Source organism: Lampris incognitus, chromosome 6 (genome assembly GCF_029633865.1).
Source record: "Lampris incognitus isolate fLamInc1 chromosome 6, fLamInc1.hap2, whole genome shotgun sequence".
Taxonomy (NCBI): domain Eukaryota; kingdom Metazoa; phylum Chordata; class Actinopteri; order Lampriformes; family Lampridae; genus Lampris; species Lampris incognitus.
In genome coordinates this window covers 15,281,648-15,300,475 of record NC_079216.1, presented here as the reverse complement: position 1 = coordinate 15,300,475, position 18,828 = coordinate 15,281,648, and the positions used below count along the sequence as shown (strand labels likewise).

The 18,828-nt window shown below is 47.5% G+C and overlaps 1 protein-coding gene across 3 annotated transcripts; it reads right to left on the bottom strand.

The window, feature by feature from the left end:
* Window positions 1-4,163: 4,163 nt before the first annotated feature.
* hapln3 (hyaluronan and proteoglycan link protein 3) lies at window positions 4,164-14,885 on the bottom strand. Of its 3 annotated transcripts, none has more exons than XM_056281878.1 (5): window positions 14,862-14,885; window positions 13,944-14,099; window positions 9,409-9,813; window positions 5,815-6,114; window positions 4,164-5,679 (listed from the first exon to the last, which is right to left on the bottom strand). In XM_056281878.1, exons 2-5 carry the CDS (start codon window positions 14,065-14,067, stop codon window positions 5,402-5,404), a joined length of 1,107 nt encoding a protein of 368 aa, XP_056137853.1. In that variant the 5' UTR covers window positions 14,068-14,099; window positions 14,862-14,885; the 3' UTR covers window positions 4,164-5,401. The 3 variants fall into 3 exon arrangements, with proteins under 3 accessions (XP_056137853.1, XP_056137856.1, XP_056137855.1); XM_056281881.1 differs by having other exon boundaries at window positions 13,944-14,094; window positions 14,862-14,880; XM_056281880.1 differs by lacking the exon at window positions 14,862-14,885 and adding an exon at window positions 14,547-14,620.
* Between the last annotated feature and the right edge of the window lie 3,943 nt (window positions 14,886-18,828).

Here is an 18,828-nt window from a genome sequence, read left to right as displayed (position 1 = left end):
TACGAGGGTGGGTGTTTTGAACTAAAATAGGGAGCGATTGGCCACTAAATTGGGGAAAAAAGGGAAAATAACTAAAAAAAAAACGTAGTTTAATTTAGTGATTTATTAGAGACACAGCCCTTTAACATTTTAAATATCCCTTTAGCCTAGCTTAAGTACAGCTCTCTTGACGAGCTGAAGCGTAAGTCTGCCCTTGTCTCCGGGCGAGATGACGAACTGGTTTGGGGTGGAGCCTGATTGGTCAGAAGAGGAGCCGGCGGAGTCACGTGGGGTGCTCATGGGCACGTGCACACAACATGCGCAAATATTGCGTCTACCGTTTTACTGGTGGTGCCCAGACTGTTCAGTCAGGGCCCCCTTGGGTAAATGGAAATATTTTGGGGCCACTCTTACACCCCGCTCCCCACCTAGCTCGGTAGAATGAATTGTAATAAATACATTAGCAAAACAACGGCATTTCTGTGCAAAAATAACAATGCAACTATAATTCAACTGTAGGTCATGCTATACTGTTGTGTTGAAAATATAAAACAAGTGCAATTGATATGGCAAATAACTGCCTGCCAGTGAAATAATAAATGGGAAAACTTGGGTGCTACTGTTTTTATTTTTCTACTTATTAGACAGCGACAGTGAAAACGCAGACAGGAAATGGGGGGGGGAAGTATGACAGAGGTCACCAGCTGGCACCGAACCGCGATGGCTGCCACCATGTGGCACGCACTGTACCCATTCAGCTACAGCTAGGTGCTCCTGCTTAAATGTAGTTTTATGTGAGATGTGTATCAGCAGGGGGCCACCCCACTGGGAACCACTGCCTTAAACTGTGAACTTATTTTGGTCAAATTTTTCTCGTACACAAATGTCCAAGGGAACAGCCTCAGCTCATCTCAGCCTTCAGACGGTGTGAGTGCCGGTACTGGCACCTGTATGTCGAGCAATATGAACGGTAAATAACATTTGACAAGTGAAGAACACGCCATAGAAGTACAAAACTACAGAAATAAAATGAATGTGGAGTTGCTCTTTAAAAAAAAACATATTGGATAGATGAATTGGCCACTATACACATTACATATAACATTACTGTTGTTAGTCATCTGTCTGGCAGAGTTTTACACCAGAAGTACGCATTTAGCAGTCCGGCCTTTGGTGAAATCTAGAGACCTAAAAAAATGTATTACAAAAAAAAGCACATCACTTGTTTTAAAATCAGTTGCATGCTTTACAGTGCAGCCACACCCTCCACCATGTTACATCATCACTGTAAAAAAACATCAACTTTTAATGTAGAAACACAACTACCTAGTCAGCACTAAAGGTGTTTGAAACAACTTTCCCAGCTGGGTCCTGTATGAAGGGTGATGACCCAGTGTTTACTGGTGATCCCAGTCTTGTATGAGCGGTCAAATGCAGGTTTACGCATGTTGCCACACATATACATAACACATACATAGGCTTCATGTGTGCACGAGACTTCAGCTTCAGCACAAACTGGCCATTGTTGGAGACCAAAGTTGAAAATACACACAGTAAACACCACAGGCCTCACTAACAGACCTGATCTGTGTGTGTGTGTGTGTGTGTGTGTGTGTGTGTGTGTGTGTGTGTGTGTGTGTGTGTGTGTGTGTGTGTGAGAGAGAGAGAGAGAAAGAGAGAGAGAACATTAGTATCTAGTTATTTAGTATGTGTATACCTGCATGTGAGTGTGGGATGTGTGTGTAAATGAGTTCGCAAACACCCACGCCTGCATTTCTAAACAAGTGTGCATTTGCTCTTGTTCAGCTATATTTGTGAGGACAAATTTAAATGTTTAACCGTAATAGTGCGGATATTTTTGCAGTAAAGTGAGGACATTTTTGCCCAACCTTACATCAAGGGTATATTTTAGAGTTAGGACTTGGGTTCGAGGGCAGCACGGTGGCGCAGAGGTTAGCGCTGTCGCCACACAGCAAGAAGGTCCTGGGTTCGAGCCCCGGGATAGTCCAACCTTGATGGGTCGTCCTGGGTCATCCTCCATGCGGAATTTGCATGTTCTCCCCGTGTCTGTGTGGGTTTCCTCCATGTGCTCCGGTTTCCTCCCTCAGTCCAAAGACATGTAGGTCAGGTGACTCGGCCATACTACATTGTCCCTAGGAGTGTGTGTGGGGGGGGGGGTCCTGTGATGGCCTGGCGGCCTGTCCAGGGTGTCTCCCCACCTGCCGCCCAGTGACTGCTGGAATAGGCTCCAGCACCCCCGTGACCCTGAGAGCAGGATAAGCAGTTTGGATAATGGATGGAATGGAATGGATGGACTTGGGTTCGGGGTTAAAATTAGGATTAGGGTAAGGGTTAAAGGTTATGCATGAAGGTCTAATGGTTAAGATGAGGGTTAGGGGCTAGGGAATGAATGAGGATCCTCAGTGTGTGTGTGTGTGTGTGTGTGTGTGTGTGTGTGTGTGTGTGTGTGTGTAGAATGCATGTAGTATATATGCTCTATGAATGTGTCCATGTGGTGTGGCTGTGTATGTGTTTGAGTTGTGAGCGAATGCTTGGATGTATGCATGCATTTATGTGTGTGTATACATGTTCACATTCATCTGTGTGCTTCTGTTTGTCTGTACAACCCAAGCCCACTCCACCCATGTTTGGCCAGCGTGGGTAAATAGGACATGCCTTTGAGGCATACAGGTCGTAAAATCAGTAGACGTTCTGTTCGCACTAAAGTCAAGAGGGCGTAGCGACGCATTCAACTCTCTCTTGTTAAAACGCTGCTTGTAGCTGGACAGGGCGGCTGGTGTTGAGTGTTTTATGGCGGACTCTGAGATACAGTGGCCGTCTGTATGGATCAGTAACCCTTCTCACCTCCCGGCCCAAGCATTCCCACCGGGGGTGGCTCTATTTTTTTGCGATGAATTGAGGAAATTCACTGAGCATAACAGGAAGTAAAGGTTTTCGTCTTTTTTTAAACTCTGATGATGACAGGGCGCATTTGTTGTTTGCTTTTTTTTTAAATAATTCTACCCACAAAGAACAGTAACGTTCACCGTGTTTGCAAATGCCAATCTAAAAACTGAGAGGAAAGGCTATTAACATTTAGATACGCAAAAGACAGTGGATTACTTCTGGGTGATGTTTGACGTTTACGGCCTCAAAGGTTTATCTTGATTATAAAACTAAAAAATATGGCTTTTTTAAAAAAAATGTTCAAATGCACCTGAGGTGGTGCAGGTGCACCACAACCTCAGAACCTCAGAATTGCCTCCCTGCTCTTTGCAGATGATGTGGTTTTGTTGGCTTCGTCAGAACGCGACCTTCGGCATGCAGTCGGGGGGGGGGGGGGGGTTGCAGCTGAGTGTGAAATGGCCGGGATGAGAGTCAGCACCTCCAAGTCGGAGGCCATGGATCTCAAACGGAAAATGGGGGATTGCTCCCTCTGGGTTGGGGCTGTTGCCTCAAGTGAAGGAATTCAATTATCTCGGGGTCTTGTTCACGAGTGAGGGTAGGATGGAGCGGGAGATTGACAGGCAGACTGGTGCAGCATCAGCAGTAATGCGGACGTTGTACCGGAGCGTTGTGGTGAAGAGGGAGCTGAGCTGGAAGGCGAAGCTCTCAATTTACCAGTCAATCTTTGTTCCAACCCTCACCTATAGTCATGAGCTTTGGGTAGTGACTGAAAAGGTGAGATCGTGGCTACAAGCAGCTGAAATGAGTTTCCTCCGTAGGGTGTCTGGGCTCAGCCTTAGAGATGGGGTGAGGAGCCCGGACATCCGGAGGGAGCTCAGAATAGAGGTGCTGCTCCTTTATGTTGAAAGCAGCCAGTTGAGGTGGTTTGGGCATCTGATTAGGATGCTTCCTGGGCACCTTCCTTTGGAGGTTTTCCGGGCACATCCAACTGAGAGAAGACCCCGGGGTAGACCCAGAACTCGCTGGAGGGACTACATGTCCAATCTGGCCTGGGAATGCCTTGGGATCCCTCAGGAGGAGCTGGAGGGCGTTGCTGGGGAGAGGGACGCCTGGAGTGCCCTACTTAGCTTGCTGCCACTGCGACCTGACCCCGGAGAAGTGGCTGATGATGAGTTGAAATGAGATTAAATGCACCTCAGAGTAAAACAATACTTGAATTTTCGCTACGAACGATTCTGAAAGAGTATGTCAGCCACTGTACCCACAGATGAGACTATTCAAAGTGTTTTTATTAAATTGTAGATAACAGTACAAAATATGCAGCCATATGATAATAATAAAAAGAAAATGGCATATAACTAAGCACCGTTTCTTCTTCACAAGGTTAGTTTAAAAATGATGACACCAACTAACAATCACACACTTAACTGCACATCTGTAGTATATCACAGTCCACTCTTCTCAACCTCCGAAGAATAAGAAAAAGAAAGACAGCGAATAGCTTTTACACTGGGATATAAAACATGTGAGCAGTGGAGGAGAGAGTCCAGTCTATGTGGCAGTGGTACTCATGTTGGGATGAAACATCAGGAGGCAGAGTCATTTCAAGACTGGAGGGTTGGTGACTGGACATTCACAGGACTAGAAAATGTTGGCAAATGAATGTTATTGTCACTTTCCTCAAAAACCACCACTGAGATTCCTTTGAACAAGACACCAACTGCCCCAGTGAAGCTGCTTGGTGGAGGACTGTGGACGTCCTGAACAGTTCCTACATGTGAATACTATTTATGTGAACCATGTGAATGTGGCTGACAAAGACTGCGTGGCTAAAAATCCTTCCCTGGATAAGAAAATTAAGTTAAAAAAACCCCACAATGCATCACTTAATTTTGACATTAACATATGAGTGGACAATGTTGAAATAATATTATCAAAACTGAAAATGATGACTTTGCTGCATGCATCTACCTTCCCTGAGTAGGACTTAAATCGTCTGTGAACTACAGCTGATGGGGTGAGAATAAAGAAATGGGGTGTATACTAGTGCAGATGGGTCAATAGCTAGTCTGAGAGTTTGTCACCCGAATTTAAAGTGAGAGCAAATTTATGAGAGCTGGAGAGAAAGTTGTTGTCGTTGGTTCCCTTTCTCCTTAGAATATCTTTGAGGTAAGACATTGATATTTTCTGTGAATACTTTTCCCTGGGAACAATAGCACATACTAGTACTTTCAAATAACACACACTACAGCAGCTCAGAAAGTGCTGTCCATTAATAAGATGCAACACAAATACACAGAGTTCTTATGGCGGTGAAAAAGTAATCAAAATGATTTGACCTCAAAATACTTGGTTCAATGCCAACTGAACTGGCTGAGCGGAAATGGTAACTTTCCACCAGGCTAAAGCTAACGCTAGCATTAGCCTCCGGGGCCAAGCTTTACATCAGTGCATTGTGAGAATAGTTTGGCTAAGCGTGTTTTCATGTTTTGTTTACATCGAGTCTAACCGAGGTCTACTGATAGCAGTAAACGCTAAATTTCTGGTGCTGAGGGGGAAAGCCAAAGCTACGCACCCCTGGTTCTGCCGGTCCGCAGTTAGGCCTGGCTTTCGCAATGGGGTAACGGACACTGCCGTCAGCCAACCATCCGGCATCGCATTGATCCAATCCCATCAGCCTCCATGCCGCGTAGAGCTGCCCCACTTTGGCAATTTGGCCACCGTTGTTGGCACATGCCTGGACTGCTTCGGTGAAGTTGAGCTTGGACGGATGTTTTAAGAAGTACACAGTCCCTACAACAAGAAGGACACAAAGAAGAGGTTGGAACTAAAGGGAAAAAAAATCCCAACCCCAAGTAGCTGCTGTTCATACGCATTAGTAATGAGATTGTATCGTTTTTAACTGTTCAGGCACATGTGCACACTGACCCTTGACATTAGCAGCAAAGCAGAAAGCATCAAAACGGTGGAGGACATGGCGATGCCCATAGCTGCGCATTCCCGGGGCCAAGTCCACACCGCCACAGCCCTCGCGTGGCACAGTGATTGGATACTGCACTGTACCGTCAGCCAACCAGCCAGCATTGCACCAGTCTAGCCCCTCCTCCCACGCTGTGAAAAGTTGCTCAAACGTGGCCAATGTGCCGTCTTGCTCTACACATGCTTTCTGGGCCTCCAGGAAGTTGAAATGGTAGCGTCCTTTCTGTGAGTAGTAGGGAAATACCACTCCTGTGGGGGTGGGGGGTTAATACAGACATCTCAGTATAAACATGCACAGTAAAATTATTTGTTTCAGCAGAACAGTGTGACCCTGTCGTGGAGTCCTGTACCCAGCAGGTCACAGGTTCAGCTCTCACAGCAGTGTGTACCAACTCCTGGGTTTCGAACACCTACCTGAACAAGAGGTGAGTTTTCAAGGCCTCTGGTTAAGATGCATGAATTTAAACTATGTCTAACTCAAAGGGGTACTCAAAGACACGACATAGGTAATTGTACTTGCTTTGTTTTCATCAAGCCTAAAATTCCAAATTGCAGGTAAGGAACGCTGGATGGTGATGCTGAACTATCCCCCAAATCCAAAATATCGCAAAAAAAAAAAAGCTAGTTTGAGGAAGAAAAGTTGAAATGTCAATTAAAACGTTATGTGATAAAGAGCATTAGAAACAAAAACAAACAAATAAATAGATTTCTCCATGGCACAAAATCAGCTATGTTTCCATCGAACTGCAATGTAAATTTCATTCACTTGTTAAAGAAATTAAAATGCAACTCAAGTCCATTGATGTTTGGCAGCTTCAAGCAAATATACCGCCCACTTGTGCACAGGTCATCACCATCAGAATAATTTAAGGAAAAAAAATTAAAAGTTTACAAGAGTTTCTTGCCACTGAAGGACATCAAACACCCAGGCCCTTGTGAAAAAGGCCCAACAACGCCTGCATTTCCTGAGGAGGCTGAGGAGCGCCCGTCTATCTCCCAAAATTCTCACCAACTTCTACCACTGCACCATAGAGAGCATCCTGAACATCTGCATCTCAGTGTGGTACGGCAACTGCACCTCAGTAGACCAGAAAGCTCTGCAGCGGGTCGTCAAGGCCGCCCAGCATATCACCGGTACCCAGCTCCCAGCCATAAAAGACATTTATCACAAACGCTGCCTTCGAAGGGGTCTCAGCATCAGCAGAGATCCCACCCACCCCAACCATGGACTCTTCTCCCCCCTGCACTCTGGGAGGCGCTACAGGAGCCTCAGAGCCCGTACCACAAGGCTCAAAAACAGCTTCTTTCCCCAAGCCGTTGCCCACCTGAACCTGGCTACCCACTGAATGTCTGTGGATATCTTTAAATATTTTGCACTCGTGCTCTTTTTTAACTTATTTTTAGCATTTGGTCTTCATCTGTGTATATCTTGTACTGTGTTTGTCTATGGCGAAGCCATCCATCCATCCATTATCTTAACCACTTATCCTGCTCTCAGGGTCGCAGGGATGCTGGAGCCTATTCCAGCAGTCATTGTGCGGCAGGCGGGGAGACACCCTGAAACACACACACACACACACACACACACACACACACCCATTCATCCCTAGGAACAATTTAGTAGGGCCAATTCACCTGCCTTACATGTCTTTGGACTGTAGGAGGAAACCATAGCCCCCCGCAAGAAACCCACGCAGACACGGGGAGAACATGCAAACTCCACACAGAGGATGACCCACCAAGGTTGGACTACCCCGGGGCTCGAACCCAGGACCTTCTTGCTGTGAGGCAACCACGCTAACCACTGCCCCACTGTTTGCCGAAGCTGCAGCCCTTATTTCATTGTTAACATGTGCCTTCACATTGTTTTTAATGACAATAAATTCAATTGAATTGAATTGAATTTCAGTCTTCTCTTTTTCCATCACAATTCATCACACAATCACATTAAACTTTCCACCTCTATTAATCGTAATTTGTTTGTTTGTTTGTTTGTTTGTTTGTTTGTTTGTTTGTTTGTTTGTTTGTTTTTCACATAGGTAGTTGGCATCTTTTAAATTCTCAATAAAATAGCTTGATGGAAACATAGCTGTCCCTGTTAACACTCCTCATTCTTTTGTGTATGTTTTGGATTACTGAGTGCTTTGCAGAAAGAGATTGTTAATATGTGTAACACCAGCAAAAGAAAATGCATCTGATTCGCTGGAACTTTTCAAGAATTTGCACGAAACCTGGTACAGTACACTAGACAGAAACAGCATTTGATCACAGTGGACTGTGAGGGTTAAATGGCTTCACTCTTCTGGATCAATTTCAGATGAGGGAGCTGGAAGGAAAGGAAGCCTGCCTATCATGACTGCAGAGATATGGAGAAGCCATGAGAGCCAAGCTAGTGAACTACTGTTAACCTGAGGTAAGAGAGGCGCTCCCCTCACCATTCCCTCTCACTCTCTACCCCTCGCTTATTCCTTATTCATGTTTTTCAAGGCAACAAGGACACCGAGTAAACGCGGTACATATTAGTAAAGGGCGGTGAAACACACAGCTCTCAGTCTGACTCCACCCGGTGCACACTTCTGAAAATTATCCGTCTCTAAAACCGAGTGTGTGCAGATGCATCTCGGAGCCTGACAACTGGTCAGCTGTTTCTATATTCTTCTTCCCACTGACGTCAGACTACCTCAAGATCTTCTGCACTACGTCATTGATGTGGGTGGGGCCGACGGTACACCAGTGGTAACATTTTCAACTGAAAGACTGCAACTACATTTTTTTTTATTGAAAGTGGTTTGGTAAAGTTGTCTTGCCATTGTTGAAATTATATTGTAGCGAATTCGGGGGAACCGCCACAGCCGGGCCGCGAACCCATGTCTCCCACTCCGCAAGCGACAACGTTAACCATTCGACTAAAGGGTCCGACCCGTTGGGACCAACGTGTCTACTTATCCATGCACGTTACACTACCCCACGCCTTCGGGAAGCGCGTCCCCGCGCTTCAGCATATCAGCTCCCTCACGCCTCTGGGCGCACACACTTCCGATGACCTCACGGTCTCGCCGTCCCACCTCTGACGCCAATAGTGTAACGTGCATGGATAAGTAGACACGTTGGTCCTTGTCTAACGGGCCGGACCCTTTAGTCGACTGGTTAACGTTGTCGCTTGCGGAGTGGGGGAGACGGGTTCGCGGCCCGGCTGTGGCGGTTCCCGTACTGCCCCCCGAATTCGCTACATTGGTGTCAGAAGTGGGATGGTGAGACCGTGAGGTCATCGGAAGCACGTCCGCCCAGAAGGGTGAGGGAGTTGATATGCTCCCGAAAGAGGCGGGTAGTATTACGTGCATGGATAAGTAGACACGTTGGTCCTTGACTAACAAGTTGGACCCTTCAGTCAACTAGTCAACGTTGTCGCTTGCAGTGTAGGAGCCACGGGTTCGCGTCCCGGATGCGGCGTCCCGAGCTACCCCCCGAATTCGCTACAATATTATGTCCAGGTTTCATCAGGTAGAAAGCATGTAGACATGGTTCACAAGAACACACACTCACCACGCAGTTCTAGATCCACCGTCACACTCTCATCCTCCAGGCCGTCGATGACCTCGCAGCGGTAGCGCCCCGTGTCGTTGAGCTGGAGCTCGTTGATCACCAGCGACATGTCGCCTGGCGTCGATCGACGGAGGCGCACGCGGCCCCGGAAGCTGCCGTAGCTGCGATGACGGTTACCCATCGCAACCATCACCTCCGTTTCCATGGTGACCGCGGCGGTGGAAGGCGTGGCGTGCCCGTTGAGGGAGAGGGCGGGTAGCCAGGACCATTTCACTCGCGTCCTGCGCGGGATGTTGAGCTCGGGCTCGTAGCGGAAGTGACAGGGAAGGGTGATGCTGCTGCCCCTGATGGCCGAGACCGAGGGCTGCGGGGACTCCACGTAAAGACGCACCCCATTGTAGTAGACTGAAAGGGGCCACAGAGTTAGATACAACAGGTACCCGTTAACATATTGGTCAGTTTGATTGGCCTGTGACTTACAGGATAATTCTATTCTGTGCGTGTGTGTTTTTTGGTTTTTTGTTTTGTTTTTTTGTTTTTGTTTTTACAACCTGGGCCTTATTTCCATAGTTTTTGCCATCTTGATGTCATTTTACTCACCAGCTTCATTGCGGAGATTTTTGATATGGGACCACCGCTGGACTCAGCTTCACAACTACGGGGCATCAGAGCACGAGCATCAGATTTGCAAGTCCAGTTCAACCCAATTATTCAAACCACTTATTCGGAAGTGAAAAAAAGCAAGTAAAACATTAACACCCGGGTAGCGTAGCGGTCTATTCCGTTGCCTACCAACACGGGGATCGCCGGTTCGAATCCCCGTGTTACCTCGGGCTTGGTCGGCCGTCCCTAGAAACACAACTAACCTTGTCTGCGAGTGGAAAGCCAGATGTGGGTGTGTGTCCTGGTTGTCGCACTAGCGCCTCCTCTGGTCGGTCGGGGCACCTGTTTGGGGGGGGGACTGGGGGGAATGGCGTAATCCTCCCGCGTGCTATGTCTCCCTGGTGAAAATCCTCACTGTCAGGTGAAAACAAGCCACTGGTGACTCCACATGTATCGGAGGAGACATGTGGTAGTCTGCAGCCCTCCCGGATCGGAAAAGGGGGTGGAGCAGAGACCGGGACGGCTCGGTAGAAAGAAAAAAACATTAACATCCAAAATGTCCGATATCATCAATGGTCGATCAGATTGCAGAGGTATTTCCTGGTTCAACTTGCAGGAATGACCAGGAGCTGGTTGATCAGAGATGGACTTTGATTGACAATAGCTTAGATCTGGCACATAGTCAGACTTCAGATAGACGTCTAACTTCACAAAGATTCGCAATGTATTCTGGGTAAATTAAGACTTTTCAAACCGAAAAAAAATGCTGACTAAGCATCCACTTCAGGCCACTTGCGCCTTCCAGAAAAACAGGTACATGGACATTTTATTAAGGGAAATGTAGTGATGAATGTACATAGCAACATCTATAAAATGTCTCTAAAAGCTCTTTCCTTCCTCATTGCTTGCTCTGTAGTTTTGGCAGCAAACCAACGTCATGTTTTTCTCTTTTCTGTTAGTGGGTGTCATGAATCGTTAGCATTGAGACGCAGCTCTTAGTTTTGAGATGGCCTGGGGCAGGATAACTATGTTTTTAGCCTTAAAATTTGTCTGTCTATTTTGTGCAACTGTCCAGCTCACATTAGACTAGTCTAAGAGCAAAACTAAAACCAGGGCAGTCTAACGTGCCTTTGTGCAGCCAGCACAGCTGAGATGTGATGGGAAACCTGCACACAGTCCACCTGAGGCACTCGTCTTCTGTCTTTTCTGTTGAAAGGACAGGTTTAAGGCTTGTGTGTAAGATCTCGTAAAACTGAGTCCAGCGTTGGTCCTGCATCCAAAATCACCACAATCAAGACAGCGAGTAAAACTACATTACATTACATTAGTCATTTAGCCGATGCTTTTATCCAAAGCGACTTACAATAAGTGCATTTAACGTAGGAAATCAGGAGAACTACTAGTCATCAGAAGTCATAAGTGCATCTAAACAAGCATTTAAGAGCAAAACCAGTGCTAAAGTAAAAGCGCAAGAAAGAGATTTCTTTTATGAGTGAATACAATAAGTGCTAAGAACAATTAACAGGGTAGTAGTTCTTGAAGAGGTGAGTTTTCAACCTGTGCTGAAAGATGGGCAGCGACACCACTGTCCTGACATCAGTGGCGAGTTCATTCCACCACTGTGGGGCCAGCACAGAAAAGAGCCGTGACCGGGTCGATCGGCAGCAGGGGCCTCTGAGCAACGGGGCAACCAGGCGTCCTGAGGCAGCAGAGCGAAGTGGTCATGCGGGGTTGTAGGGCTTGACCATGGCCTGGAGATAGGAAGGAGCTGTTCCTTTCACTGCCCTGTAGGCTAGCACCAGAGTCTTAAACTGGATGCGAGCAGCTACTGGGAGCCAGTGTAGGGACATGAGAAGGGGGGAGTTGTGTGGGAGAACTTAGGGCGGTTGAACACCAGACGAGCTGCAGCTTTCTGAACAAGCTCCAGAGGTCTGATGGCCGACGCCAGCAAGGAGGGAGTTGCCGTAGTCCAGCCAGGAGATGACCAGAGCCTGGATGAGCACCTGTGCCGTCTCGTCAGTGAGGAATGGGCGAATCCTCCTGATGTTACAGAGGAGAAATCTGCTGGAGTGAGCAACTGATGCAACATTTGCAGCAAACGACAGTTGGTTGTCCAGGATCACACCCAGATTCCTCACAGTCCGAGTTAGCATCACCACGGTGTTGTCAATGGTGATGGCCAGGTCTCGGTGTGGGCAACCTTTCCCCGGGAGGAACATCAGCTCTGTCTTGTCCAGATTGAGCTTCAGGTGGTGTGTCGCCATCCACTCTGAGATGTCAGTCAAGCATGCAGCAATGCGTGTCTCTACTTGTGTGTCAGAGGGAGGAAAGGACAAGATCAGCTGGGTGTCATCGGCATAACAATGGTAAGAGAAGTCATGCAAGCGAATAACAGAACCCAGGGATATCATGTACAGGTAGAAAAGGAGAGGACCCAGAACTGAACCCTGTGGAACGCCTGTAGTCAGTCTGCGAGGCTCCGACACAGATCCCCTCCATGCCACGTGGTAGGAGCGACCCGTCAGGTAGGATGCAAACATTGAGAGTGCAGAGCCTGTGACATGATAGTACAATATATACACGATGGCAACAACTACAGTAATAAGTCCCAGGTTGCAATAAAGCAGAATTTTCCTTTAACTCCTTAAACTATCTTCCAGTTAAGGGCATCTTGTGATTGTGGAAATAAAAGAAATGGTTAAAGTATGACCTTCAACTGGTGATCTTATCGAGGCAAAGAATTGCCAATATTAACTAATCAATTTTTTTAGACCTTTAAAAACTTTCAACTATCCTTTCTTCACCCCCTTAATCTATATGGGTTTCATGTTCACTGCCTTTGTGCAGGTGTGTGTATACCTTCTTAGATCTATACCTGACACAAACATATACCTGAACAGGCCCTCTGGGAAGAGGACCCCTCGTCAATCACCACTGCAGTTTGTTTACATAAACAAGCCGACTGTCTGTCTGCAGTCTCTATACATGACTGTCCTCTGTGCAAAACCCATGGATCTGGCTGGCAGCCAGCTGTGTTATGGTATATACAAATCATGAAGCACACATACACCCTCTCTCTCTCTCTCTCTCTCTCTCTCTCTCTCTCTCTCTCTCTCTCTCTCTCTCTCTCTCTCTCTCTCTCGCTCTCGCTCTCAAACACACACACACACATACACACACACATACACGCACACACAATGTATCTCAACAGTAGATGCAAATGCATGTAATGCCTGGTTCAGTCAGACACAGAGGTTGGTGGTGAAAATTGAGAGAGAGGGAGAGAGGGATAGACAGAGTGAAAGAGAGCGAAAGAAATACAGCATGTGAAATTGAGAGAGAAAAAGACAAAGAAAGTGTGTGAAAGAGCGACAGATAGAGACAGGGTGAGCGCTTGCGTGTGTGTGTGTGTGTGAGTGTGAGAGAGAGAGAGAGAGAGAGAGAGAGAGAGAGAGAGAGAGAGAGAGAGAGAGAGAGAGAGAGAGAGAGAGAGGGAGAGAGAGAGAGAGCGAGAGAGAGAGAGAGAGAGAGAGAGAGAGAGAGAGAGAGAGAGAGAGAGAGAGAGAGAGAGAGAGAGAGAGCGAGGGGTGAAAGAGAAATACAGTGAGTGAAATTGAGACAGAAAAAGACTGTGTGAAGGAGAGACAGATAGACGGAGACAGGGTGAGTGTATGTGAGAGAGAGAGAGAGAGAGAGAGAGAGAGAGAGAGAGAGAGAGAGAGAGAGAGAGAGAGAGAGAGAGAGAGAGAGAGAGAGAGAGAGAGAGAGAGAGAGAGAGTGAAAGAGAGAAATACAGTTTGTGAAATCAAAAGAGAGAAAAAGAGAGAACGAACGAAATTGTGTGAAAGAGAGAGAGGGAGAGAGAGAGAGAGAGAGAGAGAGAGAGAGAGAGAGAGAGAGAGAGAGAGAGAGAGAGAGAGGGGTGGACGTACTCTCTCCGTTGCCGTTGCCATTGGTGAAGTCATGGTAGTAGAAACCATTGTTGTACTTCCCGTGGCTGCCTGGGATCAGCAAGCACACCCAGACGACCAGTAGAGGGCGCTGTACACCGAGCATGGTGGCTGCCTGTGGCGCTGCTTCTTTCTGTCCTGCAGTCAAAACAAAAAAACGAAACTCATTTTATACAGGCTGTCCTTTATTCAAGTCATCCGACTACTCCCTGCATCTGAAATGTAAAGCAAGGGGGGGGGACTCCCAGAGATAGCGCGTGGCTGAAATAATGATCATTTAAGTCACCAAAAGAATCTCACATCACTTACCAAATATGAAATTCAATTTGGGACAACAGAAATGTTTTCTTGGTTTTTTTCTTAGCACGACTCCAGTGATGGAGATTGATTGGGCGCCGTGTTTATTTCCGAGTCGATCAATGTAAATCACTCATCCTAAAAACACTGAATTTACTCTGCAGCCGCAAACACATTGCAGGCTGCGGCTCTCGGTCGGACACCCTGGTGCCCTGCACACAGTATGAACTGGCGCTGGGCGTCGGCAGCTGGACAGTAAAAGTTTTTCTTAAAGTCAAATCATCTTACACTGGTGATCCACTACAGCCATCGTGGAGCAGGTCGCTTTTAAACAAGCCCGCCGCTTATCAGCAGTAAGCGACTCATCACCTGTCAAGCAAAACGATTATCCTTTCATTTTGGGGTTGTTTTTTTTTGTTGCTATAATCACTTGAGCTGGACTTCAAATTCTGTTACGAACTAATCGCATTTGATGTCCTATAACATGCACGTTAAGCAGAGCCCGTCGCTAACAGCAGTGCTAGGACGGCAACAACACAGACATCCAGCCGAACAAGTGGACCCTCGTCCGTTAAACGGGCCGAGTTGTAAAAGCGGACTCACCGACCGTCCGCGCAGCGTCGGTCTCAGTTCATCGTTGACATGTGAGCGCACTTCTCCCATCGAGACCTGCGGGGTGGGCGCGCGGAGTGACGTCACGGGCCGAGGCATCCCCTCCGAGGTGAAGCGGTTGCCGCGCGTGACGTCGACCTCGCTCGCCGCGGAGCGTTCGGGGGATTTAATCCCGAGCCTGACGTGACGGCTCCGAAGCCCCGGCGGGTCCGTGGCCTCTGAGAAGAAAACAAATACGTAAAGCCGCAAAACGCACAAAACGCACAACTTGGTAAGTTCCAGGTAGATCTACACGTTCATCCTTTCGCAACGACAATCATGCCAAGGCTGTTTTCCTAAGGCCCCCCGCCCCCCCCAAAAAAACACAATATCTCATCCTATAGTCCTTATGATATTGGGGGCCGAGCAGCAAAGCTGTGTAGGCACCCTAAGATCTTCCTTTATTGTTATTATTTCTTTCGCGTTTCCTGTTTTACATCCTGTAGAGCCGGGGCCAAACTATGGACCTGAGGCACTATGGGGCAGATGTCACTTGATCGACGGTATTCGTGTGGGCTGTTCCGAGTAGGGCGATCTTCTGGACTGCATGGATGTTGATGTTGCCTGGGATACGGTTGGTGAACTTTTCCATCCTCTTCTTCATGAGTCCTAGAGCTCCGATGACCATTGGTGTTATTATTATTATTATTCCTCTGGCTAGGGTGTCTATGGCAGCCCTAGAATCGTATGGTAAGAAGTTGTGAAATTTGGCCCACTTACCAGGGCAACGTATTCTCATGAACAGCTCGTGTGAATATCGCACTAAAGGTTATGCATCATTTTTCGTGGAGTGATTCAGAGCGCCTGCACAATCCTCTGCGGGGGGGCTGTTCTGCGGGGGGGCGCAGGGGGGCTGTTCTGCGGGGGGCGACCCCCCAACCCCACGGTTAGGGTTAGGATTAGAGGCGTGGCACCTAACCCCTATACGAATTTTTGTGCATTACTTTTCGTACGGTTTACTACGACCAGGGAACGACAACAGCCTGACTGGGGACAATCCCATGGTTCTTTTCAACAAGTCTTAATGTCTGTGCCTTGAGTGCTCTAGCGCCACCAACGGGTCAAAGTTGGAGGTACCTTCATGGGTGTGACTTTTGAACCGTACGCCCGATTTTCGAAAATGAGGTACTTCACCGCACACAGTGACGTCAATTTCCACCCATTGAATTTTCCACCAAATTGAATTTTGTAAAAAAAAGGTTTTAAAAAAATATCCCAGGCCACACATTTTGTCCAATTTTCACCAAATTTGCCACAGGTGATCATCAGACCAAGCCTCATAACGGTTATCACGTGGCTTTTTGATTTTCAAAACCGTTTGACCATTACAGCCAATCGAAATCGGCGGCGAAGCCACCAAGCAAGATGTGACGTCATATCTCAGCAACTCTCGGATGTAGTGACACCAAACTTGGTATATGGACTCGGGGCGCCTTCCTGGGTGTGTGCAACAGATGTTGTGTCGTTGTCACTGGGGGGGGGGGGCTGCAAGGAAAACTTGTTTTTGCGATCAGTGCTTACAGCCACGCTTTAAACATGAGCAGATCAAGTTGCAATGGCAACTGCCCCGCTGGACTGTGCGGCCCCTTCATCGTTGCTTCAGCTATATTATTGTAAACTACTAATAAGACACGTTAGTCCCTAGCTAACGGGTCTGACCCTTTAGCCGAGCGGTTAGCGATGTCGCCTTGTGGTGCAATACACCACATAACGAATCCCGCACCGGGCAAAAAAATAACCGGTTACATTATCTAAATTGATTTATCAAGACATTATCAGGTTATTACACTATGTGCAGATGAGAATCATTGTAGGTCACCCTGTGAAAATATGTTTTCAGAAATGTTGTATTCGATAAAGTAAGGTGGACTGGGGTTTCGGGCTGGTTGTGAACTCCAGTCGTTTCCCTGGGTGTGTGCATTTTCTTTTTTTTCTGCACTTAGTGATAATTGCGCTCACTAAAAATACCTGAGACAGAGTCGCGATAATGCGATGAGCTCCTTTATGGATCCCTGTGGGGAAATTCTCTTTCAGCTCTCCGCAGGGGACTTTTGAACACATACAGAATCTGACAGAGATCTGGTGCCGTCTGTGCCATCTCTTTGGAACAAGTCAGATGCTCATGCAGGACTCATGTGACAGCAGTGTCGTATGCACTGCGGGAGAAAGCCTCCAGCCTCAGCATTTCTGGTATGCCGAGACAAACTAAGCATATCGCATGTTCGTTTTTTCCAGTGGCCTCAAATAAATACTGTCACGTGGACTCATATTTCAGTCATGGGCTGTAATAATAGCTGGAAAATGGTGGCAAACAAAAGCAATTCCACTTCTCCAGCGGGACCGGTGGGCAGCTGAGTGAAGGAGGCGGATGCTTTCCTGACCAAAAAGCTATGTGGAATGCCCAGCGACCGTGACCTGTCACGGCCGTGCACAGGGGAACATGATGGCACCCACAGTTGCGCATGCGCATGGACAAACACACACACACACACACACACACACACACACACACACACACACACACACACACACACACACACACACACACACACACACACACACACACATATAAGCAGGTATATAGCCTACACTGCAGAATTACAATAACACGCACTTGTTTCTCTCGCCACCGCTTCTCTTGCTCCCTACACAGAGACACGAGACCAAACCTCCGTCCTGAATACATATGCAGACACGCACTCGCGCGCGTGCACACACTCACACACGTTTTTTTATTAGGACGTGTGGTCACCCGCATTGACCTCAATTATCCCCTTGCCACTAACCCTAACCTTAACCATCGGAAGTACATGTCTGACCTTAACCCCCACTCTTACCTTCAAACCTTAATTCTTAACCCTAAACCCAAATCCTGACCTGCCGTCACACCTGTGTGAGGACTGGCCAAAATGACTATTCGCAAATATTGGAATACAAAGTATACACACAAACACGCACGCACGCGCACACAGCCCCCTCCTCAGCATCCCATTCCACACGTCAAAAGATCCCTCACACACCCATTTCCCTCCTCCTGAACGCAGGACTGGTGACGCGCCTGTGAGCCATAGCTGCACGCGATGGTTTCCTCCGTGGGTAGCCCTCCGTAACCACTGCCGTTATTCCAGCATGGCTGACTGACACGTAGCAGGCATCAGCTCCTGATCAGAGGAGGGAGGGTAGGGGTGAGGGATCAGGAAAAACTTCCCCAAGCCTCCAGAAAAGACCAGGATGCCAGTCAGAAGGGTTTCTTTCCAAATCGCTTTTCATTTGTTCACAGTCAATGCGACAAAAAGGGTTCACATACCATGGTGTCGAAATGTACCCTACAGGACACCGGTTTGTGAGTTGGATACCGAGGGATGAAAGAAGAGTTCAGAGATGTGGCAGATTTATTTTGGCCTGCACAAAGCTGATATCCTGGCAAACAGTCTTTCACAGTCCAAGACCCGCTGATCTCCTCTTTCATCTGGAATAATCCATCTCGTAAAACATTCTGGCTGGGACGTTTCCATCTACAGTCTCAGTACATGTCGTTAATAACAGCTGATGATGAAACAATAAGTGATGTACATTTAATAAACAATGTTCAGAAATCAGGAACACTTTATTTGTTGTTTCCCTCAGCTCAACATATTGTAGCGAATTCGGGGGACAACGCAACCACAGGAACTACCGCGGCCGGGAAGCGAACCCGTAACGCCCGCACCGCAAGAGACATCGCTAACCGCTAGACTAAAGGGTCGGACCCGCGAGCCAGCGGCCAGCGTGTCTTCTTGTCCATGCACGTTACAGTATATTCAAACTAAAAATGTAAAAAAAAAAAAAATTTTAAATCACTGTACAGGAGAGCGACTGTCGGAGCTGCCGGTCTGCATGGGCTAGCAGTTAGCTTAGCCTGCCCGGCTTCCGCGTCGTG